Source organism: Cotesia glomerata, linkage group LG3, assembly GCF_020080835.1.
Source record: "Cotesia glomerata isolate CgM1 linkage group LG3, MPM_Cglom_v2.3, whole genome shotgun sequence".
In the NCBI taxonomy this organism is placed as follows: Eukaryota; Metazoa; Arthropoda; class Insecta; order Hymenoptera; family Braconidae; genus Cotesia; species Cotesia glomerata.
In genome coordinates this window covers 13,972,222-13,995,013 of record NC_058160.1, presented here as the reverse complement: position 1 = coordinate 13,995,013, position 22,792 = coordinate 13,972,222, and the positions used below count along the sequence as shown (strand labels likewise).

Here is a 22,792-nt window from a genome sequence, read left to right as displayed (position 1 = left end):
TCAAAATTATGGTTCTGTGATCGTTGTCTGTGTCATTTTAAATTTCAAAAGTCACTTCAAAAACATCAGCTGGATTGTATAAAATTAAATAATGTTAGAATGAAATTACCTCAGACAGATGAAGAAAAAATCTTAAGTTTTAAAAATTACAAATATAAAGACCCAGTACCGTTTATTGTCTATGCTGATATTGAATGCATTCTTAGCCCTGTAAATGAGAATACAGAAAAACATATTCCATTCAGTGCTGCATATTATGTTCATTGTAATTATGATGATTCTCTCTCTAAATTTGCACTCAATCGCTCGCCAGATTGTGTAAACTGGCTAGTAAGCGAATTAGAATGCTTAGGTAGAAAATTAAATAAATTATTAAAAAATGTAATCCCTATGAAAAAACTTACTCCAGAAGAAGAGAATTATCATAAAACTGCTGAAAATTGTCATAAATGCGGAAAAATTTTTAAATCTAAAGATGAAATACGATGCTGTTAAGTGACTAATCAAAATTTAGCACTTTAGCACCATCTACATTATTTATTTTTTATTAATCATTTATTGATTTATTTATGTTGTCATGACATTTAATTCTGTTCATTTATTTTATTATTTATTCGTCATAGAGACATAGTTATCAGTTCAGTTGTTATTAAGAAAAGTTAAGAAGACGACACATTTTGTAATTCTTACTTTAAAATAAATAATATTAAAACGAAAACGAAGTTTAATATTTATCAGGTTATGGGACCAGAGCGCTGTTAATAAAAGTAAAAAGTAAAAAGTAAAAAAAAAAAATGTCGTTGTCGTCAAGTACAATTAAACCTCTCACAAAGGGAAATTATGATACGTGGGCTATGCAAATTGAAGCTGTAATGGTAAAAAATAGTACATGGATGTATGTAAATGGCAAGAAACCAAAACCCGCATTGGTTGAAGATGATGCTGCATCGGCTCAAAGAGTTGAAAGGTGGGAAGAAGAAGATGCTAAAGCTAAGTCAGATTTAATAATTGCTATTGATCCAAGTTTATTACGAATGGTAAAAGGTTTAATTACTTCAAAAAAAATTTGGGACAAGTTAAAATCAGGATATGCATCTACGGGACCGGTAACACGAGCAAGTTTACTCAAACGTGTGACATCTTACAAGATAATAGACAACGGTGATTTTTATACTCAACTGATGGAATTTTTTGACATAATATCTAAGTTGTCAGCTATGGGAGTCGAAATGCATGATGATTTACAGTCAACGTTACTTCTTAATGCATTGCCCTCAAGTTTTGAAATGTTCAGATGTGCTATGGAGTCTCAAAATGAATTGCCTAAACCAGACATACTTAGAGAAAAGGTTATTGAAAAGTATGATGCTCAAAGTCAACGTGACATGGATAATTCAGAGGTTATGTGGGTCAAGCAAAACTTTAAAAATTTTAAACCGTCTCAAAGTAGTGGACCTCAAGGTAATAAAAATCAAGGAAATGGATATCAGAGAGGTGGATATCAAAGAGGTGGATATCAAGGAGGGCAACGCAGAAACGATGGTAATTTAAACAAGCCATTTAAGTATAATTGTTTCATCTGTAATAAAATTGGGCACAAAGCAGCTGATTGTCCAGATAGAGCAAACGATGAAAAGCAAGAATATTCATCAAAAGTTGAAGCTCAAGTCGAAGATGCGTTTCAAGTAACGGAAGAGGCTCTTCATACAAAGCAGTTATCAAATGATAGTCGATGGTGTTTAGATAGTGGCTGTACATCTCATATGTGTAATAATGAAGCAGCATTCATCAATATGACGTCAACAAATGGAAATGTTTTGTTAGTCAGCGATGCACAAACTGAAATTGTAGCAAAAGGAACTGCTCGTGTTTTTACTACAGATGGAAAATCAAATAGGTCGGTAAAACTTAATGATACATTATTGGTAAAAGAATTAAGAACTAATTTGTTATCTGTTGCGAGAATTACGGATCATGGAAATACTGTCAGTTTTTCTAAAACTGGTGCAACTATTTTTGGAAAAGATGGTGAAATAAAACTGTTAGCACAAAGAGTTGGAAACTTATATTATGTCTGTGGCAGTGAAGAGCAAGCAAATGCGGCAATAAATAATAATTCAGCAAGTTTGAAGTTATGGCATCATCGTCTGGGACATTTAAATAAAGAAGATCTGTTAGAAATTTCAATAAAAGAATTAGCTAGTGGTATGAAGATAAATGAAGAAAAGAAATTGGAGGCATGTGACATATGTTTAAAAGGAAAAATGACTGTATTACCATTTCCTAAGAAGTCTGAACGATGTACAACGAAATTAGAACTAATACACACTGATGTTTGGGGACCGTCAAGAGTAGAATCATTAGGACGTGCTCGATATTTCGTAACATTTATCGATGACAGTACACGATGGTGTGATGTTAAATTTTTACGTCTTAAAAGTGATGTTCTTCAAGCTTTTAAAGAATATAAAGCACGTGTTGAAACTCAGACAAATTGTAAGATTAAATATTTGATGTCCGATAATGGAACAGAATATTGTAATAAAGAATTTGATGAATTCCTAAAGAAAAATGGTATTTCTAGACGTCTAACTGTTCCCTATACACCACAGCAAAACGGAGTGGCAGAGCGGAAAAACAGGACATTAATTGAAATGGCGCGATGTCTTTTAATTCAATCTGGATTGAGTCATGGATTTTGGGCTGAGGCAGTAGCTACTTCTAATTATCTAAGAAACAGATGTCCAACATCTAGTTTGGATAATCATTCTCCATTTGAAATTTGGAATAAAGTAATACCTGATTTAAGTAATCTAAAAGTTTTTGGTGCAAAATCATTTGTTTTAGAAAAACAACTAGGGAAATCAAAGTTTGATCCGCGTTCAAAAGAAGGTATTTTAGTCGGTTATTCGGAAGAATCAAAAGGTTATCGAGTATGGATTCCAATTGAAAGAAAGGTTGTAGTTGCTAGAGATGTACAAATTCTTGAGGATCAATTTTTAAATGAAATAAAAGAAGATAAAATTTTCGATAAAAATGAAGAAAATATTGAATGTGTTCATATGCCTATTCAAAATGAAAATGAAAATGAAGAAATTGAAAATGATGAAATTAATGAAGAAATTTGTACACCAAATCGTATTTCACGTCGAAAACCGGGAAGACCACGGATGGAGAAAACAGGTAAAAGAGGAAGACCAAGAAAAATTTACAACACTGAACAAGCAGCAAATATAAACGAAGACCAAGAGGAACATGATGATAATGAAGATATTGAAATGCAAGAAGAACCAAGTGATGATGAAATATTTGTTGATGCAACAGAACATGAAGAAGAAATAATTGAAGAAGCAAATCTTATTGATATAACCTTGAAAGAAGCGATGGCTGGAGACAAAGCACTTGAGTGGATGGAAGCAATTACTGAAGAAATTCGTGGTTTAATTAAAAATAACACGTGGGAAATAGTTGATCGTCCAAAAGACAGAGCGGTTATTACTTGTAAAATTGTACTTCGAAACAAATTTAAGCCAGATGGAACACTTGAAAGAAGAAAAGCTCGAGTTGTTGCTCGAGGGTTTGCACAACGACAAGGAATAGATTTTACGGATACTTTTGCACCTGTAGCCAGGTTGGATTCTATCAGACTTTTGATGGCATTAGCTGTACGTGAAGGTTTACCAGTTTATCAAATAGATGTTGTAGCAGCTTATTTAAATGGATTTTTGGAAGAAGAAATATTTATGGAACTGCCAGAATATATCAAAGAAGCATTAAAAGAAATTATTAAAAAGGATGGTCAAAACAATAATTTAGGAAAGATTGCTTACGAGATGCTCCAAAAATTATCACAAAATAACAAAGTTTGTAAATTAAAAAAAGCATTGTATGGTCTGCGGCAAGCTGGTTGTCAATGGAATAAAATATTGAATGAAGAATTAGAAAACCTTGGATTAACTTCAGCAGCTAGTGACACATGTTTTTACTACAATATGAGTGAGGATCAATATACAATTTTGGTTGTATACGTTGATGATATTTTATATATATCAAGAAATAAGACAGATATTGAAAGAATTAAAGCTGGACTTGCAAAAAGATTTGAAATTAAAGATCTTGGTTTAGCACGACATTGTCTGGGAATTGAAATTAATCAAGTTGATGGAAATATTGAGTTAAATCAACAAAGTTATGTAAAAGATCTTTTAAAAAGATTTTACATGGAAGAATATAACCCAGTACGAACTCCTAGTGAATCTCAAGCTAAGTTACCAGAAGGAAATCAGCATAGAAGAAAAGATGAAGAAAAGCCATTTCGACAGTTAATTGGATCATTAATGTACTTGTCAATTGCTACTCGTCCAGATATCACATTAACTGTCAATAGACTGTCACAATTCAACGAAAAGTACCAAGAAGTTCATTGGTCAGCAGCGAAACGTGTATTGCGCTATTTACAAGGTACCCAGAATTATGGATTAGTGTACAAGAAAGACCAGTTGGGAATCCAAGGATTTTCTGATGCTGACCATGCAAATGATGAAAATGATCGAATTTCATATACAGGATATGTTTTTATGTTGAGTGGAGCTGCAATATCATGGCGTTCGAAGAAACAGCAGTCAGTTGCAATATCATCAACAGAATCAGAGTACGTGGCTTTATCAGAAACATCTCGTGAAGCACTATATCTACGAAATTTGATGTTAGAATTGAAATTAAATGATTTGTCAATGGTGAATCTTGGTACTGACAATCGTGGAGCAAAGTACATTGCAGAAAATGCTACTTGTCACTCACGTACTAGACATATTGCTACAAGATACCATTTTGTTCGTCAATTGGTGAGAAATAATGAAATAAAATTGAGGCATGTTCCATCTAAAATAATGCCTGCTGACATTCTCACGAAACCACTTCCAGGACCTTCACATTATCGTCTTGTTGATGCAATGGGACTAAAAATTTGTCAAAGTGCAAAATTTGAGAAGGGCGTGTTAAGTGACTAATCAAAATTTAGCACTTTAGCACCATCTACATTATTTATTTTTTATTAATCATTTATTGATTTATTTATGTTGTCATGACATTTAATTCTGTTCATTTATTTTATTATTTATTCGTCATAGAGACATAGTTATCAGTTCAGTTGTTATTAAGAAAAGTTAAGAAGACGACACATTTTGTAATTCTTACTTTAAAATAAATAATATTAAAACGAAAACGAAGTTTAATATTTATCAGATGCAAAGATCATAATCATTTTACTGGTAAATATAGAGGTCCGAGTCATCAGTCATGTAACATTAATTACAAACAGTCTCATACAATTCCTATAGTATTTCACAACTTATCTGGATACGATTCACATTTCATTATAAGCTCATTAGCAACAGCCTTTAAAGGTAACAAATATTTTATCTGTAAACAAAGAGAGGTATATTTCATTTTCTAAATCTATAGGGGGCACCTCTGTAAATTTACGGTTCATAGATTCTTTTCGCTTTATGGCATCGAGCATTGATAAGCTAGCATCCAACCTTACCGATAATGACAAAAGCATTACTCAAAAATATTATAAAAATATTGATGAGTTCAAATTAGTTACCCGCAAAGGTGTATTTCCTTATGAATATATTGACTCAATCGATAAATTAAACTATGATCGTTTACCAGAAAAAAATAAATTTTACTCGAAACTTAATGATGACAATATTTCTGATGCGGATTATCAACATGCTCAACATGTATGGGATAAGTTTAACATAAAAACTTTAGGTGAATATTCGGATCTATACTTAAAAACTGATGTATTGTTACTTGCGGATATTTTCGAGAATTTCCGTTATAATTGTTATAAGACCTATGAATTAGATCCAGCACATTATTATACAATTCCTGGATTAGCTTTCGATGCGATGCTAAAGCATACGGGTGTTAAATTAGACTTATTAGATGATGCTGAAATTATACTTTTCTTTGAGAAAGGTATTCGAGGAGGTGTTTCACAGTGTACAAACCGATATGCTAAAGCAAATAATCGATTTATGGGTCAAAATTTCAATAAAAATGATCCAGAGTCTTATATAATGTATTATGATGTGAATAATTTATATGGAGCTGCGATGTGCTCTTCTCTACCATATGGATCTTTTGAGTGGGTTGAAGATTCAGAATTCGAGAATGTTAATAATGTAAATAACTTTTTGAATGATAATGATGATGTAGGATACATTTTAGAGGTAGATTTAGATTACCCACTTGAACTTCATGATAACCATAAAGATTTACCATTATGTCCCGAACATTTCATTCCACCGGGAAGCAAACAATCCAAATTAGCTACAACACTTTATTCAAAGAAAAAATATGTCATTCATTATAAGAATTTGAAGCAAAGTCTTGAGTTAGGTTTGAAGCTTGTAAAAATCCATCGAGTTTTGCGATTCAGACAGTCAGAATGGCTTAAACCATATATTGAAAAAAATACTGACTGTCGAAAATTAGCAAAAAATGACTTTGAGAAAGATTTTTATAAGCTTATGAATAATGCTGTATTCGGTAAGACGATGGAAAATGTTAGGAAACATAAAGATGTAAAAATGACTAGTAAATGGCTTGGAAGATATGGAGCAATAAATATGATTTCATCTCCAAACTTTCATAGCTTCATGATTTTCAATGAAAACTTGGTTATTATTGAGTTAAACAAAGTTAATGTATATTTCAATAAGCCGATATATATTGGTTTTAGTATTTTAGATTTATCAAAAACATATATTTATGATTTTCATTATAACTATATAAGAGAAAAGTTTAGTGGTGATAAATCAAAATTACTATATACAGATACCGATAGTTTAATATATCAATTTAATATACCTAATGTATATGAACATATCAAGCAAGATATAGATAGATTTGATACCTCAGACTATCCTCATGATAATATTTACAATATACCATTAAAAAATAAAAAAGTATTAGGTCTCATGAAAGATGAGAACAATGGTAAAATTATGACTGAGTTTGTTGGTTTAAGAGCTAAGCTCTATGCTTATAAAGTTCCTGATTGTTCTAAGCCTGCAGATAGAATTAAAAAGAGAGCAAAAGGTGTTAAAGGTGCAGTTGTACGGAAAATTAAGTTTGATGATTATAAAGATTATAAAGAGTGTCTAATGAATCATATTAACATTAGACGTCATTAATATATTATCAAAAGTAGCAAGCATAAAGTAGAAACAATTAAACAAGAAAAATTAGCATTAAGTTGGGAGGATAATAAAAGAAAGTTAATCGATGATTCAACCGATACTTTACCCTGGGGGTATAAAGAAACTCCTAATAAACGAGCTAGATATAATTAAGAATCTTATAAATGTGTATAGATCTATTCAATATTTATATTTTACGCTAATAAATGTAATTAGATTAAGGATTTTTCAATAAAAGAACAAAACTTGAAATTATTTTTTTGTTTAACAATTTATTTATCCATTACATATCAGATGTATCCATTAGATATGAGATTTATTCATTACATATCAGATTTATTAATCCAACTGTTATGTGAATTGTCAAAACCTAACCACTCAACATAAGCCTTGTTCCCACGTTCCTTGATAATTTTCTCAACTAAATATATATCATCGTATTTTACTTTGTTAAGTTCTTCTGTATAAAAGCCACCCTGAATCGGTTGATCCTGGTAGTCAACCAATTTATAAGTTGTAGGATTTGTATTTTGCACAGTCTTGATAGTAAAAATTTCTGTTGTCCAGTTTGGTGTGTATCCTTTCTCGAATATATGTTTATACTTGCTTATATGAACTTCATCTCCAACTTTAAATTTAGTTTTCAGCATGAGAGGTTTCTTTTTAAGAGGTTCATATATCATTTGCAGTACTTGTTTTTCTTTACTAGCAGTTACATCGACTGGTTTCATTTTAATTGTTCGATGTTTAGTGTTATTATAAGTATTCACCAAATCCGGAAGCATGTCAACCCATTTATAAGTACCTCGACTGGTAAATTGCTGCCACATTTTATTTTTGAGTGTTCGATTGAATCGTTCACATATTGAAGCTTTTAAATTGCTGAATGTTGAGTACATGTTAATTTTGTAATGTTTCATAAGGTTTTTGAATTCTTTGTTATAAAACTCTTTCCCATTATCGACTTGTAGATTTTGTGGTTTGCGGCCTTTTTGAAGTACACTTTTCATTGCATTTTTAACATCATCAGTACTTTTACTTTTAATGGGGACCACCCATGCATACTTTGAAAAAATATCTATTATTGTAAGCAAATATTTGTATCCACTATTTAATTTAGAATATGGAATCATCTCAACCAAGTCAGCTTGCCATGTTTCATCAATCCCACGTATGTCAACATGACGACGGGGATAATTTCTTCGAGCTAATCGGTGAAGCTCTCTAGCAATAACTTCTTTTTTATCAACCATTTTTAGCAATTTCAGATATCTTTTTTGCGTTTTCTTTTATCCTTTCCTCATCACGCAGCAATGACCTTACTAATGAACTAAGACGACTTTCCAATTTATTTATCTTATTTTCTTGATTGTTAATAATATTATTCAATGTGTTCACTTTAGCTTCCAATTCGTGAATGATGTTATTTATTACAGTAATTGATTTAAAAGACTTATCATTCCCAGCTCCTATTGTAACATCAACCACATCAACATCTTTGAGATCCCCGGATTCAAGATCAGCAATACGTTTTTTATTTTGATGTATTATAGTTTTAAGCTTTGCTATCTCTCGATTGACAATTGAATGCATGCTAGATAATATAACAACATCATTTTTATCTATAGGTTCAGCAACATTACACATTCTTTTTCCTTCCAAATTAAAATTGCCATCACTAGTTAACTTAAAACCAACTCCTGGTGCACCCAGAATACCTTTATTATACTGAATGTCATTTTTAGATGATGACGTACGTCCAAATATATCAATCATCATTTTTATGATCCACTTGACTTGACGGTTCACTTGTAAATGATGATATTATAAAGAAAACTTTAATAAATAATCTGAGCCTCGCGCAATTCCTCAATAATTGATATTATCTCGTTAGAGTGACTAGAATTACCAGCTGCTTGAGATGCCATAAGTAATCGTAATCTATCAACAAGCTCATTAGGATCATCCCAGTAAACATAATCAATATTTTTCCGTTTTCTTGAAGCAGTCATAAAGTTAGGTAACCCATGACCCTCTATTGACGACTGAGTTAGCTTGGATATATATTTGCTATATTTGATAGACTTTTCAGTGTAAAGACTTCGATCCGGCTCGTAATGCTTTGTATGTGTATTCGTTAATAGCACTAGATTTTTGTAAACTTTCAAATCACTTTCATTTATAAGACGCTGTAGAGGATCACTCTTGAATATCAACTCAATCAGTCCTGGAGTTAATGAAATAGTTTTGTTTTTCACAATCAAAGTATTATTTTCATGAAACTGCACTGGTGAATCACCCATAAAAAGCTGTGAGCCTCTTCGTCGAATCCCGAATCTAGTGTCTTGTCCTCTAGGATTTTTGTGTCTCATCAAAGTAAAAATTGTGCTCAACAAAGTGGAGTGGAACGTTCCATACATCACCATGTCTGATAAGCAGAAAATTCAAACATTAAACTTCATCTCTCATGATCCAGCGATCCCATTGAGTTTCCGAACCTGGCAATTATATGAGTACCCACTGCTACCAAAAACTACCAAGCATGTTTGGCCAATTAAGACTTCTACTCAGCTGGAAAAACCACGATACGTAATTTTAGGATTTCAAACCGCAAGAAAAAACGTTGCAACAAAAGATGCAAGCAAATTCGATCATTGTAATATTAAAGATGTGAAGCTATTTCTGAATTCTCAGAGTTATCCTTATGGAAATTTAAATCTCAACATAAGTAGAAATCAGTATGCATTAATATATGATATGTTTACTTATTTTCAAGTGTCATACTATAATAAAGATCCAGAGCCTCTATTAACGAAAGCTAAATTTTTAACTGACGCACCACTCTACATTATAGATTGCTCAAAGCAAAATGAATCAATCAAGTCTGGACCTGTTGATATACGAATTGAGTTTGAATCGGAAAATCAGTTTCCTGATAGTACAGCTGCATACTGTCTAATATTACATGATCGTATTATTGAATATAATCCTATAAGTAGTAATGTAAGGAAAATAACATAAATTTGTATTGAAATGCAAATAAAATAAACAATTACAAATTTAATAAACGTTTATTATTTAATTCATCCTATATTACATAAGTATTTATTATAATTATTATTATTTAACGCTAATTATGATGGATCAAATTATTTTTTTCGTCTACACTCATAACAATTTTTCTTGATTGGGTAGAGCCAGATGCCGCAAACATCTTGATCAGGTTTTTCTTTTTCAATTCGATAATGCTCCATGCAGTATTTATACCCCTCAATCAATTTATTCTTCTGTAGATGACCTGGTAGTTTATCCCAAATATCTTTGATTTGCTTCGGAGCTACTTTGAGGAGAAATTTCTCATCTAAGCATGTGATATCGATAGTGTGCATTCTAGATAAGCTTTTGAGATTATAAAAAATTTCAATCGACTTTTCATATGAAGTTCCAGCACCCCAAAATTCTATGATCCATCGCTTAAATCGTTGAGAAGTTTCGTATGCGCAAGCGTAATTGAAATTCATTGAATGATGACACCGATTCTCACAGCGATAAATTTTATAAGACATAACAGCTTCAGGAGAATACAAACGCATATTTTCGATATTAATAATTGGAAGCGTAGTATCAGTCATTAGATCAAGCCAATTTACCTTCCATGCACCATGCACATAAATAGTACGCGCATTATCTGTTAAGCTTTTTATAACATTTTTTCGCATATCATATGGTGTAGCACCAGTATCCCATTGTATTCCATGTTTGTAACCCTTATAATCGGTGGTTTCTGAAACCCACCCTTCATTAGGGTTATCAAACGGTGGTTTAAAGATGTAATATCTACACTCATACGCTCCTCTATTGATAATGTCACCAGAAATATTAATCGCACAAAGTTCTTTAACTATAAACTCTTCGCCACGTATCTCAAACCCTGTGATATCTAAGATGATCTCCATCTTGTCTATTCCTCCGCTAATCGTTTTTCAATAGCTCCAATTTTGAAATCTGTTCAATAATTTCCTGTTGAGTCATACGCTCTTTCAGTGCAGATAATTTTATAATGTCTGTAATAACTTGAGCAAATTCACGAGCTTGATGAATGAAGATGCTTGCAGTTGAATAAATAGTGAACAATTCAAAAGAGTCTGAATGTTCTGAGTCGTTGTCAACATTAATTCTGTAGTCTGGATAGACTAAATCGTTAATAGCATCATAAACACAACTGCGAGACTTAAGAATATCCTTTTCATGATTTCTCAAATGTTTGAGTAATTCGATAAGCTCATCAAGGGTGTCTATGAGTTGGAGTGTGCTGGGACAAACAGTCAAGTCTCTGAGAACATCCAACAAGTCGTGGTTTTCAATGAGAAATTCGATACCAAACACTTTAAAAAACTGATCAACAAACATAGTACCATCCGTTGAACGACTTCACTCGAAAAAAAATTTTTAGAACTGTAGATATGTGGTGAGTATTGTTGGGTCTTATAGCCCGAATCCCCACCAAAAATAGATGAAAATTGGGGGTATTTGTTACTAAAAATGAGTCACAAAGCTGATAAGCTGATCAACAATTTGATAAAATAACTAATTTTTCAAATAAATGATGACTAATTAGTAAAAGAATGCTGATCAATAAATAGATTAAATAAATTTTTAGATAGAAAGTTACTGACTCATAAAGATAATAAAATTTATTAGATAACAATTGTTCATAAGATAAGAATATTTATTAATAATATAACCCCCACCAATAACCCCGCCGAAATTCAAAAACAACCTCTCCCCACCCCACATAAGGCCCAAAAGCGCCCTCCAAATTCACGCTCAGAAATGTCGGTAACAAATAATCACCCGTCGATATCCCAGATAGCGCTAGGTAAGTTACCGACAGAGGGTAAGCTCTGCCCACCACCACTAGATGGCGCTCGGGAGTTGGCCTCTATCTCCCCCTGTTTAACTACTTTCTTGTTTTGAGAAAATTCAGCTTCTTGCTCCAAAAAATTAAGTTCTCCATTGAAGTAAATTTTTTTGTCTTGAGAAAATTTTTCTCTTGCTCCAAAATATTAAATATCTTGGTAGAAGTAAACTTTCTTATCTTGAGAAAATTTTTCTCTTGCTCCAAAAAATTTAGTGTCTTAGTAGAAGTATATTTTTCGTGCCCGGGTAAAATAATCTAAAACAGGAATCAAAGATTCAAGATCAAAATTTTTTCAAGGTGAGAAAATTTATTTCTCAGCTGAAGTAGGTGGCGCTGCTAGCCTAAAGTAATTTAATTACTCATGCCGAAACAGAAATTTCTTAGTAAAAAAAATTTTTTTCTTGTTTGAAGTAAATGAATTTTTGTATTAAATAAAGAAACACTCGACTCAATAAAATTAATTTCAGTGAAAAAAGTTAAATCTCGATACAAGTAGTTAATTGGTCTTCATTGAAGAAAAATTACTTGCAGCAAGAATGAATTTTCAAGAATAATTTTTACTTCGGCCAAGACAATTTCGGTTTTTCTTCAGGCACCTGAAAATTTTCTTGAGCAAAGAATTTTTTTCTCTAGTCAAGAAATTTCTTGTTCTATTTGCTATTATGCTTATTGATGATTTTTTTAACATTTCGTTATGTAACTTTCTTAAGCGATAAAGAGACGTTAAGTAAATAAAAGAATCTTGGTACTTTCACGCTATAATTGGAATTTTTTTGATAATGTTTTGTAGAAGAGATGAATCTTCATGCGAAATAATTTTTAATATATCCATACCCCACACGACAATTGTATTATTTAATTAAGTTAATGTTTTGAACACTCGAAAGATAATACACAAAAATATGAGATTAATTTTCATTATATTGTTTATTTATTAAGAACTCGTCATAAATTTTCTGAATGAATGTCAGTTACTATCTTATTCATAATCATGTATGTTAGTCATAAAACGTTTTTGTTAAGTTGAATTTATTTCCAACGAATAGAAAACCAAAATTATCAATATTTTTCCAGTTATCAAATTTTCGATCTTTATCTATTTTATTACAGAAATTTGAAAAACAAATTAACGTCTAAATTAAGCAAAAAAATTTCTGAAGCGTATTATGCTAAAAATCAAAACATATTTTGTGTTAAATAAATGTTAAAAGAAGTATTGTCGCATGGGGTATTAAATAATTTTCACAACCCGCTAAAAAATTTTCTTATCTATAAAACTAGGTTACTTTAAAAATGTACTTCTAATGTTTGTTACATTTATCAAGTAACATTCAATACTGGAATAAATAAATACCTCTGCCATGAAAAATTAACTAAAGATGGATTCAAATTCTTTTAAATTGTGTGGGATAGATAAAATAGTTTTTACTGATAAGTAGTTAAAAGCACTCGATACCCTACGCAATATTTCTCATCTTTCGAGGCATACAATATTTTTTTAATGTTAACAACTATTCTTATAGTAATTTTTATAAGATTATTTCCCTTAATTCGATATGCTAATGATTGATTTGGACTTCTATTACTTTATCCCTAAATACAGCTTAATATCTATTATTATTTTTATGTAACTATTGGAGTTTTACCTACCCATGAATTTGTAGTATAAATTATTGTAGTTATGAGGCCTAAAAAAATTTGGGTTACTTATTGACACGCACCAAGTACGTCCAAAAATTTTTTTTAAGTTTTAAATTTGCCATAAAATTTTTATCGATTTAAGAGTTGTAATCGTAACTTGGTTTCATTTTTATTTTACATATTTTTGTAAAGTATCATTTGTTTTTCTTATTTTGTTGTAAAGTATAATTTTTCATTTCATATTTTTTTGCTAAGAGTTAATTTTTTTTTTTAATAAATTTTAGTTCAATGAACATGGACTTGACGCGATTCTTACAGTAAGACTGTTTTTGTTTGGATTATACACAACCGCATCAGACGAAATATCTATAAATAATATTTTTTAAGTAACATCAACATAAATATGCTAAATTCTGAGTATTCGCAATTTTAATGTCAAAGGGAAACAAAGCGCCTCAAACAGGAAGCAAATTTCACATTCATATGTCTTACATCTAAAATCATCTGATGTTTGCCATCACATTATTGATATAAAACGTCGCTCACAAAAACTTAAAGTAAATAACATCTTTGATTCCAGTTCTGAAACTGATTCTGGTCGTCAAATTTACATCAATGAATTTCTTCATAGTCAAGTTTATAAATTACTACAAACCACTAAAACTAAAGCTAAGCATTTTAAATTTAAATATGTTTGGGTTTACAAGGGAAGAATTTATGCCAAAAAGGACGATAATTCATCTAAAATCATGATTTCTTCTGAAGCTGACCTGGCTAAACTCGAATAGCAATTACCTTGTAAAAATAATGTTAGCATTTCATCATTAAACATTCTAAGTCTAAATATAAATAGTTTTTCTGCCCACACAGCCCAATTTGAAGCCCTAGTTATGGAGCTAAAGCCTCAAATTATTACGGTTGTTGAGACCTGGCTTACCCCTGACAGTGACATTGCGCTAAAGGATTATGTGGTTCTGCGTCGTGATCGAGGGCTAATACATTCAAGTGGACATTATATCAGAGGTGGAGGTGTTGCATGTTTTATACATAATTCTTTGAAATCAAAATTATTATACTCATCCGAAGCTGACGATATAAATCATCCTGAGTTTATATTAATTGAAGTCTTATCACCGTCCGGTCATCGCATACTCCTCTCAGCTGTTTATAGAAGACCGCAGGGCTTATTATTGGATAGTTTCATAAATCAATTTGCGAAATTTTATCCATTGTATAATAATATTCTAATTATGGGTGACTTAAACTGCAATCTCTTAAAAGTTGATCGTCCGGCAAACCATCTCAAATTGTTTATTGCTGTTTAACCGATAGAAAAAACATTCAATAGAAATTTATATGAGGAGTTGCGCCTTCGGGCTTGATCGCTCCAACTCGTGTAAATTCGTGTCACACCATGGCTGTCGCTCATGCGCGCCCTGGTTAGCGGGAGAGAAGCCGGCTCGCGTGGCGGGCGGAAAGCAGTTGTGCTTGGACGCTTGTACTAGTACGACTACTCTGTGTCAATCGTTTTCTGATTTATCACGTATAATACGCATTTACTTTAACACTTAAAATTTTCATTAAATATTATTAGTTTCATTAATTTCAATTACCAATTAAATTCTCGAATCATTAAATTTCATTAGTAATTATTCAGTGAGTTAAATAAATCAAAATTAATAAGTGACGCCACGCGGTTATTGCGCGCCATATTGAGAAAGGATTGCATCAGCCACGCGGCTTTAGTCAATCCATAGTTAATACGCAATACTTATAATAAATTACATTAAATTCATCGTTCGACATTTAACCATCATTCTATCAAATCAAATTTCATCAATTATTCAATTCTGACGTCAAATTATCTAATTAGTTCCTACACTAATAATTATAATCATCAGTCTCTACACTGACATTGTACGTCAATTAATTAGTATTTCACTATCAATCGACTCTAGTTAACTTAAAAGTTAGCGTCAATTCACGAATTCTGAATTAATACATTTTGCGTTTCTAAGAAGGTTGAGCTCACCTCGTGTTGATTGCGACGGCAATTTACACATAGTCTTATTCGCACTACACGCTTTGCGTTCTTACTTGTACATTTTTTCATTCGAGGAGGTTTTTTCTCAGTGCAACTGAGTTTTCCTCCTCTGGGGATAAATAAATCTTCATTTTATTCCCCTACAAATCGACGCATAATTTATTTAATATCCTAATCCCAAATTAACTATAATTTTTAAAACAATTACGGAAACTATCCTAAGTGGATAGTTTTCGACAAAACATTTGGTGCCTCCTGTGAGGTTTGAAGTGCACACGAACCCTGATTTGCGAAGACGAGCAAGACGATCCAAGGATCCAATCACTACACCACCCAGCTGCTGCCAGCATCGTTGGACTTCAACACATATGAGATAAGTTTTTGAATTATTAAAATTTATTCCATACTAACTATCATATCATTTTATCACTTGACAATATATTCAACTTTTTCATTTGTAATTTTAATTAATTGTCCAAGTTTGACTGACGGATTGGTTGTCACTAAGCAATCAATTTATCAATCGAATAGTGCAATTGGTTATCATTTAAATATTTACGTACGTTATTATTCTTATTATTTACGTATAATTTAATTTAATTAATTATTTAATAATCGACAATTAATTGGTCATTGTATGGTGACTAGTTATTGTTCGACAGAATAATTAATTATTAGTTAATCTCTATCTTCATTATTAATTCTCAAATTATTTATTATTAATTATAATTAAGTGTTTAAGTCGTTTCTTAGATAAATTGATCACCACAAGTAATCTATTTATTATAGAAATAAGACAATTAATTATCAATTAATATTTATCACGATTATTATTACTGTTATTTTTATAAATTTATCACAAAATGGATAACCCAAGGGTTTCTTTAGAACAAAAACGCGTAATGATAGCTTCGAAAATTACTAAACTTCAGGATGAACTAACAGCTGAAGGTGTTAAAACTAAGTCCATTAACTATCGCTTTACAAAAGTAAAGGAATTATTTGAACAATATGAAAGACTTATTGAGAAACTCGAATTAACTACACCAGAGGATAATGAAATAAATCTCGCGGAAGACGTTCGTACATTATTTTACGATCTTATGGATCAATTTGAAAAGTTAACTCAATTGAATAGGACTAACCATAATAATTCACATAATGTAAACATTAGTACGAATAATACTACAGCGGGAAATACTACCTTTGTTGAGACTCAACGACTTGCTAAACTCCCTACTACTGATTTACCTAAATTCGATGGTAATTTTGAAAATTGGCTATCTTTCAAAAACACATTTAAAACACTTATTGATACACGTAATGATCTTGATGATCTAAACAAATTTTTATACCTCCGCGGATGTTTAATTGGCTCAGCAACTAACAAGCTAGCGCTTTTTGATGCGAGTGCAGAGAATTATATTAAAGCTTGGGATTTTTTAACTAAAACATATCAGAAGAAAAGAGCATTAATTTGTAAACATTATGACTCGATACTTAATCTTAATACAATTTCGATCCCAACAACAGATAATTTAAACAAGTTGATAGATGATGCTCGGCAACATATAAATAATCTACAGTCATTTCAAATTAATATTACCGAATCCTTACTTGTACGAATATTAGAAAATAAGTTACCATCAGAAATTAAAAACAAATGGCAAGAAATGTTCACTGACAACGACACTCTCCCAACATTCGAATCATTTTGTGAATTTATCTCAAACTTTGCCTTCAGACTTAATACACACAGACCCGATAAACATCGCGATTCCGATCATTCTTCCAAACGAAGACGTAATGAGCACTCGAATAATAATTTGAAGAAACAAAAAACTGACACGCCAGTTCGAGCTTTAGTGACAACCTCCTCTTCTGCCTGCCCATATTGCAAACATTTACATCCACTCTATAAATGTCACACATTCAATGCATTAACTGTAGGAGAACGCATAAAATTCGTAAAATCTAGTAAACTCTGCAATAATTGTCTTCGCGTACACCAGGGAAATTGCACTTCTAGCAGATGTCGAGTCTGTAAGAAATTCCATCATACTACATTGCACATTAATCAAAATGCAACTCAACAAACAAATAATGCTAACGTATCAAAACATGATTCTGCCAAAATCGAATCACCCGCTACTGTAACAACTGATAAGGGATCTACAGCTTGACTAGTCGTTCATAATTATACAACCATACTTAGAACACCGCGTTTTCAATTGATGATGAGTGCTCTCATCCAGATGCGTGTCTCAGCAGGTAAATTCATACAAGCTCGCGCTTTACTTGATACCTGTGCAACAGCTAATTTTATTACTGAAAATTTGACTAATAAATTAAAACTTCCTATGCAAAATTGTTCTATTCCAATCGGGGCTGTTAATGGAATGCAAACCCTTTCAAAACATGTCGTACAAATAAATTGTAAATCTTTAAACGATAAATTTCAAAGAACATTGTCATTTTTAACCGTTGATGAAATTGCAGAATTAAGTCCGAATGAAATGTTTCCACGTAATAAAATATGCATACCTAAAAACATAATACTCGCTGATCCACAATTTCACATACCAAGACCTGTAGATGTCCTTATCGGTTAAGGTACCACACTTTCTCTTCTATCTGTCGGACAGATTAATCGCTCACAAAATGATTGTGATTTAATACTACAAAAAACACAACTGGGCTGGGTCGTAGCGGGGGGAGTCAATAATGATAAAGATGTATTTCCTGTAACTTGTCAATTAACTGATCTATCGAGTCAATTAACCAAATTTTGGAATATTGAAGACCTAGGTTCTAAGGATTCTCGATCCTTTGATGATTCTACGTGTGAGACCTATTATCAAAATAACACTATTCGCGATACTGACGGTAGATATGTAGTAAAATTACCCTTTCGCGTAGACGATGTCGATTTCGGAAATTCTAAACAACTAGCTTATAAAAGATTTCTATCCTTACAGAGGAGACTAAATTCAGATTCCTCATTAAAGGCTGAATACATTAAAGTCATGAACGAATATATCGATCTTGGCCACATGGTACACGTACCGGATGATAGTGGACCTGGGTATTATATGCTCCATCATCCGATAATTAAAACATCTAGTACTACCACCAAGGTACGCGTTGTATTTGATGCTTCAGCTAAAACCGATAAAGGTATCTCATTGAATGAAGTTCTACTAACTGGACCTACTATACAAGACAATCTCTTCACTATTATTTTGCGTTTCCGCACCTTTGTTTATGCTATGACTTCTGACATCGCTCAAATGTATCGGCAAATCTGTATTCATCCGGATCATCACAAATTTCAACGAATTCTTTACTATCATAATAACAATATTAGCACTTTTTAACTTAAACGAGTTACGTTCGGGGTTTCTGCAGCCCCATTTTTAGCTATACGCACCGTAACCCAACTTGCTGATGACGAATCTCATAATTTTCCTGCAGCTTCAAAAATATTAAAACGAGATCTTTATGTCGATAATCTATTAACTGGATCTAATTCTTTGACCGAAATTTTAAAATTGCGTGATGAAATCATTCAACTGGTGCGAAAAGGTGGATTTGAACTCAGACAATGGGCTTCAAATCATCGACATGCACTGGATAATTTCGATCAAAGAACTTTAGATTTAGATTGTGCTATCAATGATGATCCAATTTCTAAAACTTTAGGCATTGCATGGAATTCTCTAACGGACGAATTTATTTACACAGTCAAACCAATTGACTCGTCGCGAAAAATAACTAAGCGAACCATCTTATCTGATATTGCAAAAATTTTCGACCCTATCGGAATTCTGGGTCCTATAGTATTAGCGGCAAAAACTATCATTCAAGACTGTTGGAAATTGAAGGTCCACTGGGACGAAGCGGTCCCACAAAAGCTACATTCACACTGGTGTAAATTTGCTGAACAATTACCTCTGGTTAAAGATTTTTCTATTGAGCGCAATATTTTACTTCCCAATCCGACTGACATACAATTGCACGGATTTTGTGACGCTAGTAAAGTGGGCTATGGTGCTTGTATTTATATAAGATCAGTAAATAAACGCGGAAACGTACTTACAAAATTAGTTTGTTCTAAATCTCGAGTTACTCCCATCAAAGATGTTACAATTCCAAAATTAGAATTATGCGGAGCATTATTACTTGCTAAATTATATAAAGACACAATTCCCTCCTTTGACTTTGATATTTCTAAAGTTACGTTTTGGTCTGATTCAACTATTGTACTTCAATGGCTCAAACGGTCTCCTAACTCTCTGAAGGTCTTTGAAGCAAATCGCGTAACAAAAATTCAAACTCTTGGCAGTAAAGTCGAATGGCGACATGTTAGAACCAAAGACAATCCGGCAGATTGTTTATCTAGAGGTCAACTTCCTTCTGAATTCTTAAATAACAAAATGTGGTTAGAAGGTCCCACGTGGCTCTCACAGGACTCTCTTAATTGGCCTAACTTAAAGCCTGCTGTTCCTTCCGAACTTCCAGGTACTCGAAAAATTACCTGTTTATTAGCCACTACTGAGAATTTGTTTAAACGATTTTCATCATATTCCAAACTTATAATTTCCCTTTCTTATTGTTTACGAGTGTTAAAAAATAATGCCTTCAAATACAAATCTTTAAGCGTAGAAGAAAAATTATCAACTGAAATAAAAATCTTGACTATGATTCAAAACGAACAATATCATTATGAAATCGAACAAATTAAGGAAACCGGAGAGACTAAGAACTTACGATTGCGATGTCTCAATCCATTTATCGATTCAGACGGACTACTGAGAGTAGGAGGTCGTTTGAAACATGCTCCTATATCTTTTTCAAAGAAACATCCTATTTTATTACCTTCACGTCATTATGTTACCGATTTAATTATTAGAGAAACACATGAAAAATTATACCATTCAGGTATACAGAGTACGCTTTCAAATATTAGACACAAATTTTGGCTACTAGACGGTAAAAACCAGATCCGTAAAATTGTAAAAAATTGTGTCACATGCATTCGACATCAGCCTGTAATACTGCGAGGTAAAATGGCTAATTTACCTAGATCTCGAGTCACCGAATCAGCGGCATTTTCCCACGTGGGTGTAGACTACTTTGGACTGCTCTTTATTAAAGAACGTAAATTCAGAAACAGAACAAAAATTAAAGTCTATGGATGCGTCTTTGTTTGCATGGCTACTAAAGCTATACATTTAGAAATTGCTAGCGATTTAACAACAGAAGGTTTTCTCGGGGCATTTGGTCGTTTCATTGGTCGACGAGGAGTTCCAACTCACGTCTATTCGGACAATGGTACTAATTTTGTAGGCGCAAATAATCAATTGAGGAATTGTATGTGTTATTTAATTCAAAATCCCATCAAAATTCCGTTAACGAATATGCTGTACGCAAAAACATTATCTGGACGTTCAATCCTCCACTATCTCCTCATTTTTGTGGTATTTGGGAAGCAGCGGTAAAATCCTTCAAACACCACTTTAAACGAGTGGTAAAAGACCAACTTCTCACTTTCGAAGAATTGAATTCTCTAACCATCCAAATAGAATCTATACTAAATTCTCGTCCTCTCTGTTCTCTATCTAGTGATCCTAATGATCCTATCGCCTTGACGCCTGCTCATATTTTAATAGGACGTCCTCTCACAATGCTGCCTGAAAATGATTTTTCTGATGTTCCAGATAACAGACTCAATGTTTGGCAATTCATTATCAAGGCTAGACAAGACTTTTGGAGACGTTGGTATTTGGAATACCTCCATGAACTTCAAATTCGGCAAAAATGGCATTCCTCTCAAGGAGAAATTTCAATCAATCAAGTCGTCTTATTGATGGATAAAAACCAACCATGTATGGGGTGGCAGCTGGGAGTGGTGGTCGACATTCATCCAGGAGATGATGATGTGACAAGAGTAGCTTCAATCCGAACGGCTCAAGGGATATACACACGAAATATCACTCTACTATGTCCTTTACCAATCAATTCTTGAATTTTATAAAATCAAAACATTGTAATCATGTAATGTAACTAATTGTAAACACTATTCATACCATCTTGCTCAGCCTTCGCAACGGGGGGAGTATGTTTAACCGATAGAAAAAACATTCAATAGAAATTTATATGAGGAGTTGCGCCTTCGGGCTTGATCGCTCCAACTCGTGTAAATTCGTGTCACACCATGGCTGTCGCTCATGCGCGCCCTGGTTAGCGGGAGAGAAGCCGGCTCGCGTGGCGGGCGGAAAGCAGTTGTGCTTGGACGCTTGTACTAGTACGACTACTCTGTGTCAATCGTTTTCTGATTTATCACGTATAATACGCATTTACTTTAACACTTAAAATTTTCATTAAATATTATTAGTTTCATTAATTTCAATTACCAATTAAATTCTCGAATCATTAAATTTCATTAGTAATTATTCAGTGAGTTAAATAAATCAAAATTAATAAGTGACGCCACGCGGTTATTGCGCGCCATTTTGAGAAAGGATTGCATCAGCCACGCGGCTTTAGTCAATCCATAGTTAATACGCAATACTTATAATAAATTACATTAAATTCATCGTTCGACATTTAACCATCATTCTATCAAATCAAATTTCATCAATTATTCAATTCTGACGTCAAATTATCTAATTAGTTCCTACACTAATAATTATAATCAATCAATCAGTCTCTACACTGACATTGTACGTCAATTAATTAGTATTTCACTATTAATTGACTCTAGTTAGCTTAAAAGTTAGCGTCAATTCACGAATTCTGAATTAATACATTTTGCGTTTCTAAGAAGGTTGAGCTCACCTCGTGTTGATTGCGACGGCAATTTACACATAGTCTTATTCGCACTACACGCTTTGCGTTCTTACTTGTACATTTTTTTCATTCGAGGAGGTTTTTTCTCAGTGCAACTGAGTTTTCCTCCTCTGGGGATAA

General features: G+C 32.5%; 4 protein-coding genes across 4 annotated transcripts; all 4 read left to right on the top strand.

The window, feature by feature from the left end:
• The first annotated feature begins 5,507 nt into the window (after positions 1-5,507).
• On the top strand, positions 5,508-7,208 carry LOC123261361. The gene has a single exon (XM_044722952.1). The coding sequence runs from the start codon at positions 5,508-5,510 to the stop codon at positions 7,206-7,208; it is 1,701 nt and encodes a 566-aa protein (XP_044578887.1).
• A 2,430-nt stretch (positions 7,209-9,638) lies between these two features.
• On the top strand, positions 9,639-10,235 carry LOC123261359. Its single transcript, XM_044722951.1, has one exon. The coding sequence runs from the start codon at positions 9,639-9,641 to the stop codon at positions 10,233-10,235; it is 597 nt and encodes a 198-aa protein (XP_044578886.1).
• A 6,448-nt stretch (positions 10,236-16,683) lies between these two features.
• On the top strand, positions 16,684-18,003 carry LOC123261358. The gene has a single exon (XM_044722950.1). The coding sequence runs from the start codon at positions 16,684-16,686 to the stop codon at positions 18,001-18,003; it is 1,320 nt and encodes a 439-aa protein (XP_044578885.1).
• An 843-nt stretch (positions 18,004-18,846) lies between these two features.
• LOC123261357 lies at positions 18,847-21,848 on the top strand. The gene is made up of 3 exons (XM_044722949.1): positions 18,847-19,126; positions 19,229-21,193; positions 21,313-21,848. The coding sequence occupies exons 1-3, from the start codon at positions 18,847-18,849 to the stop codon at positions 21,846-21,848; spliced, it is 2,781 nt and encodes a 926-aa protein (XP_044578884.1).
• The last annotated feature ends 944 nt before the right edge of the window (positions 21,849-22,792 follow it).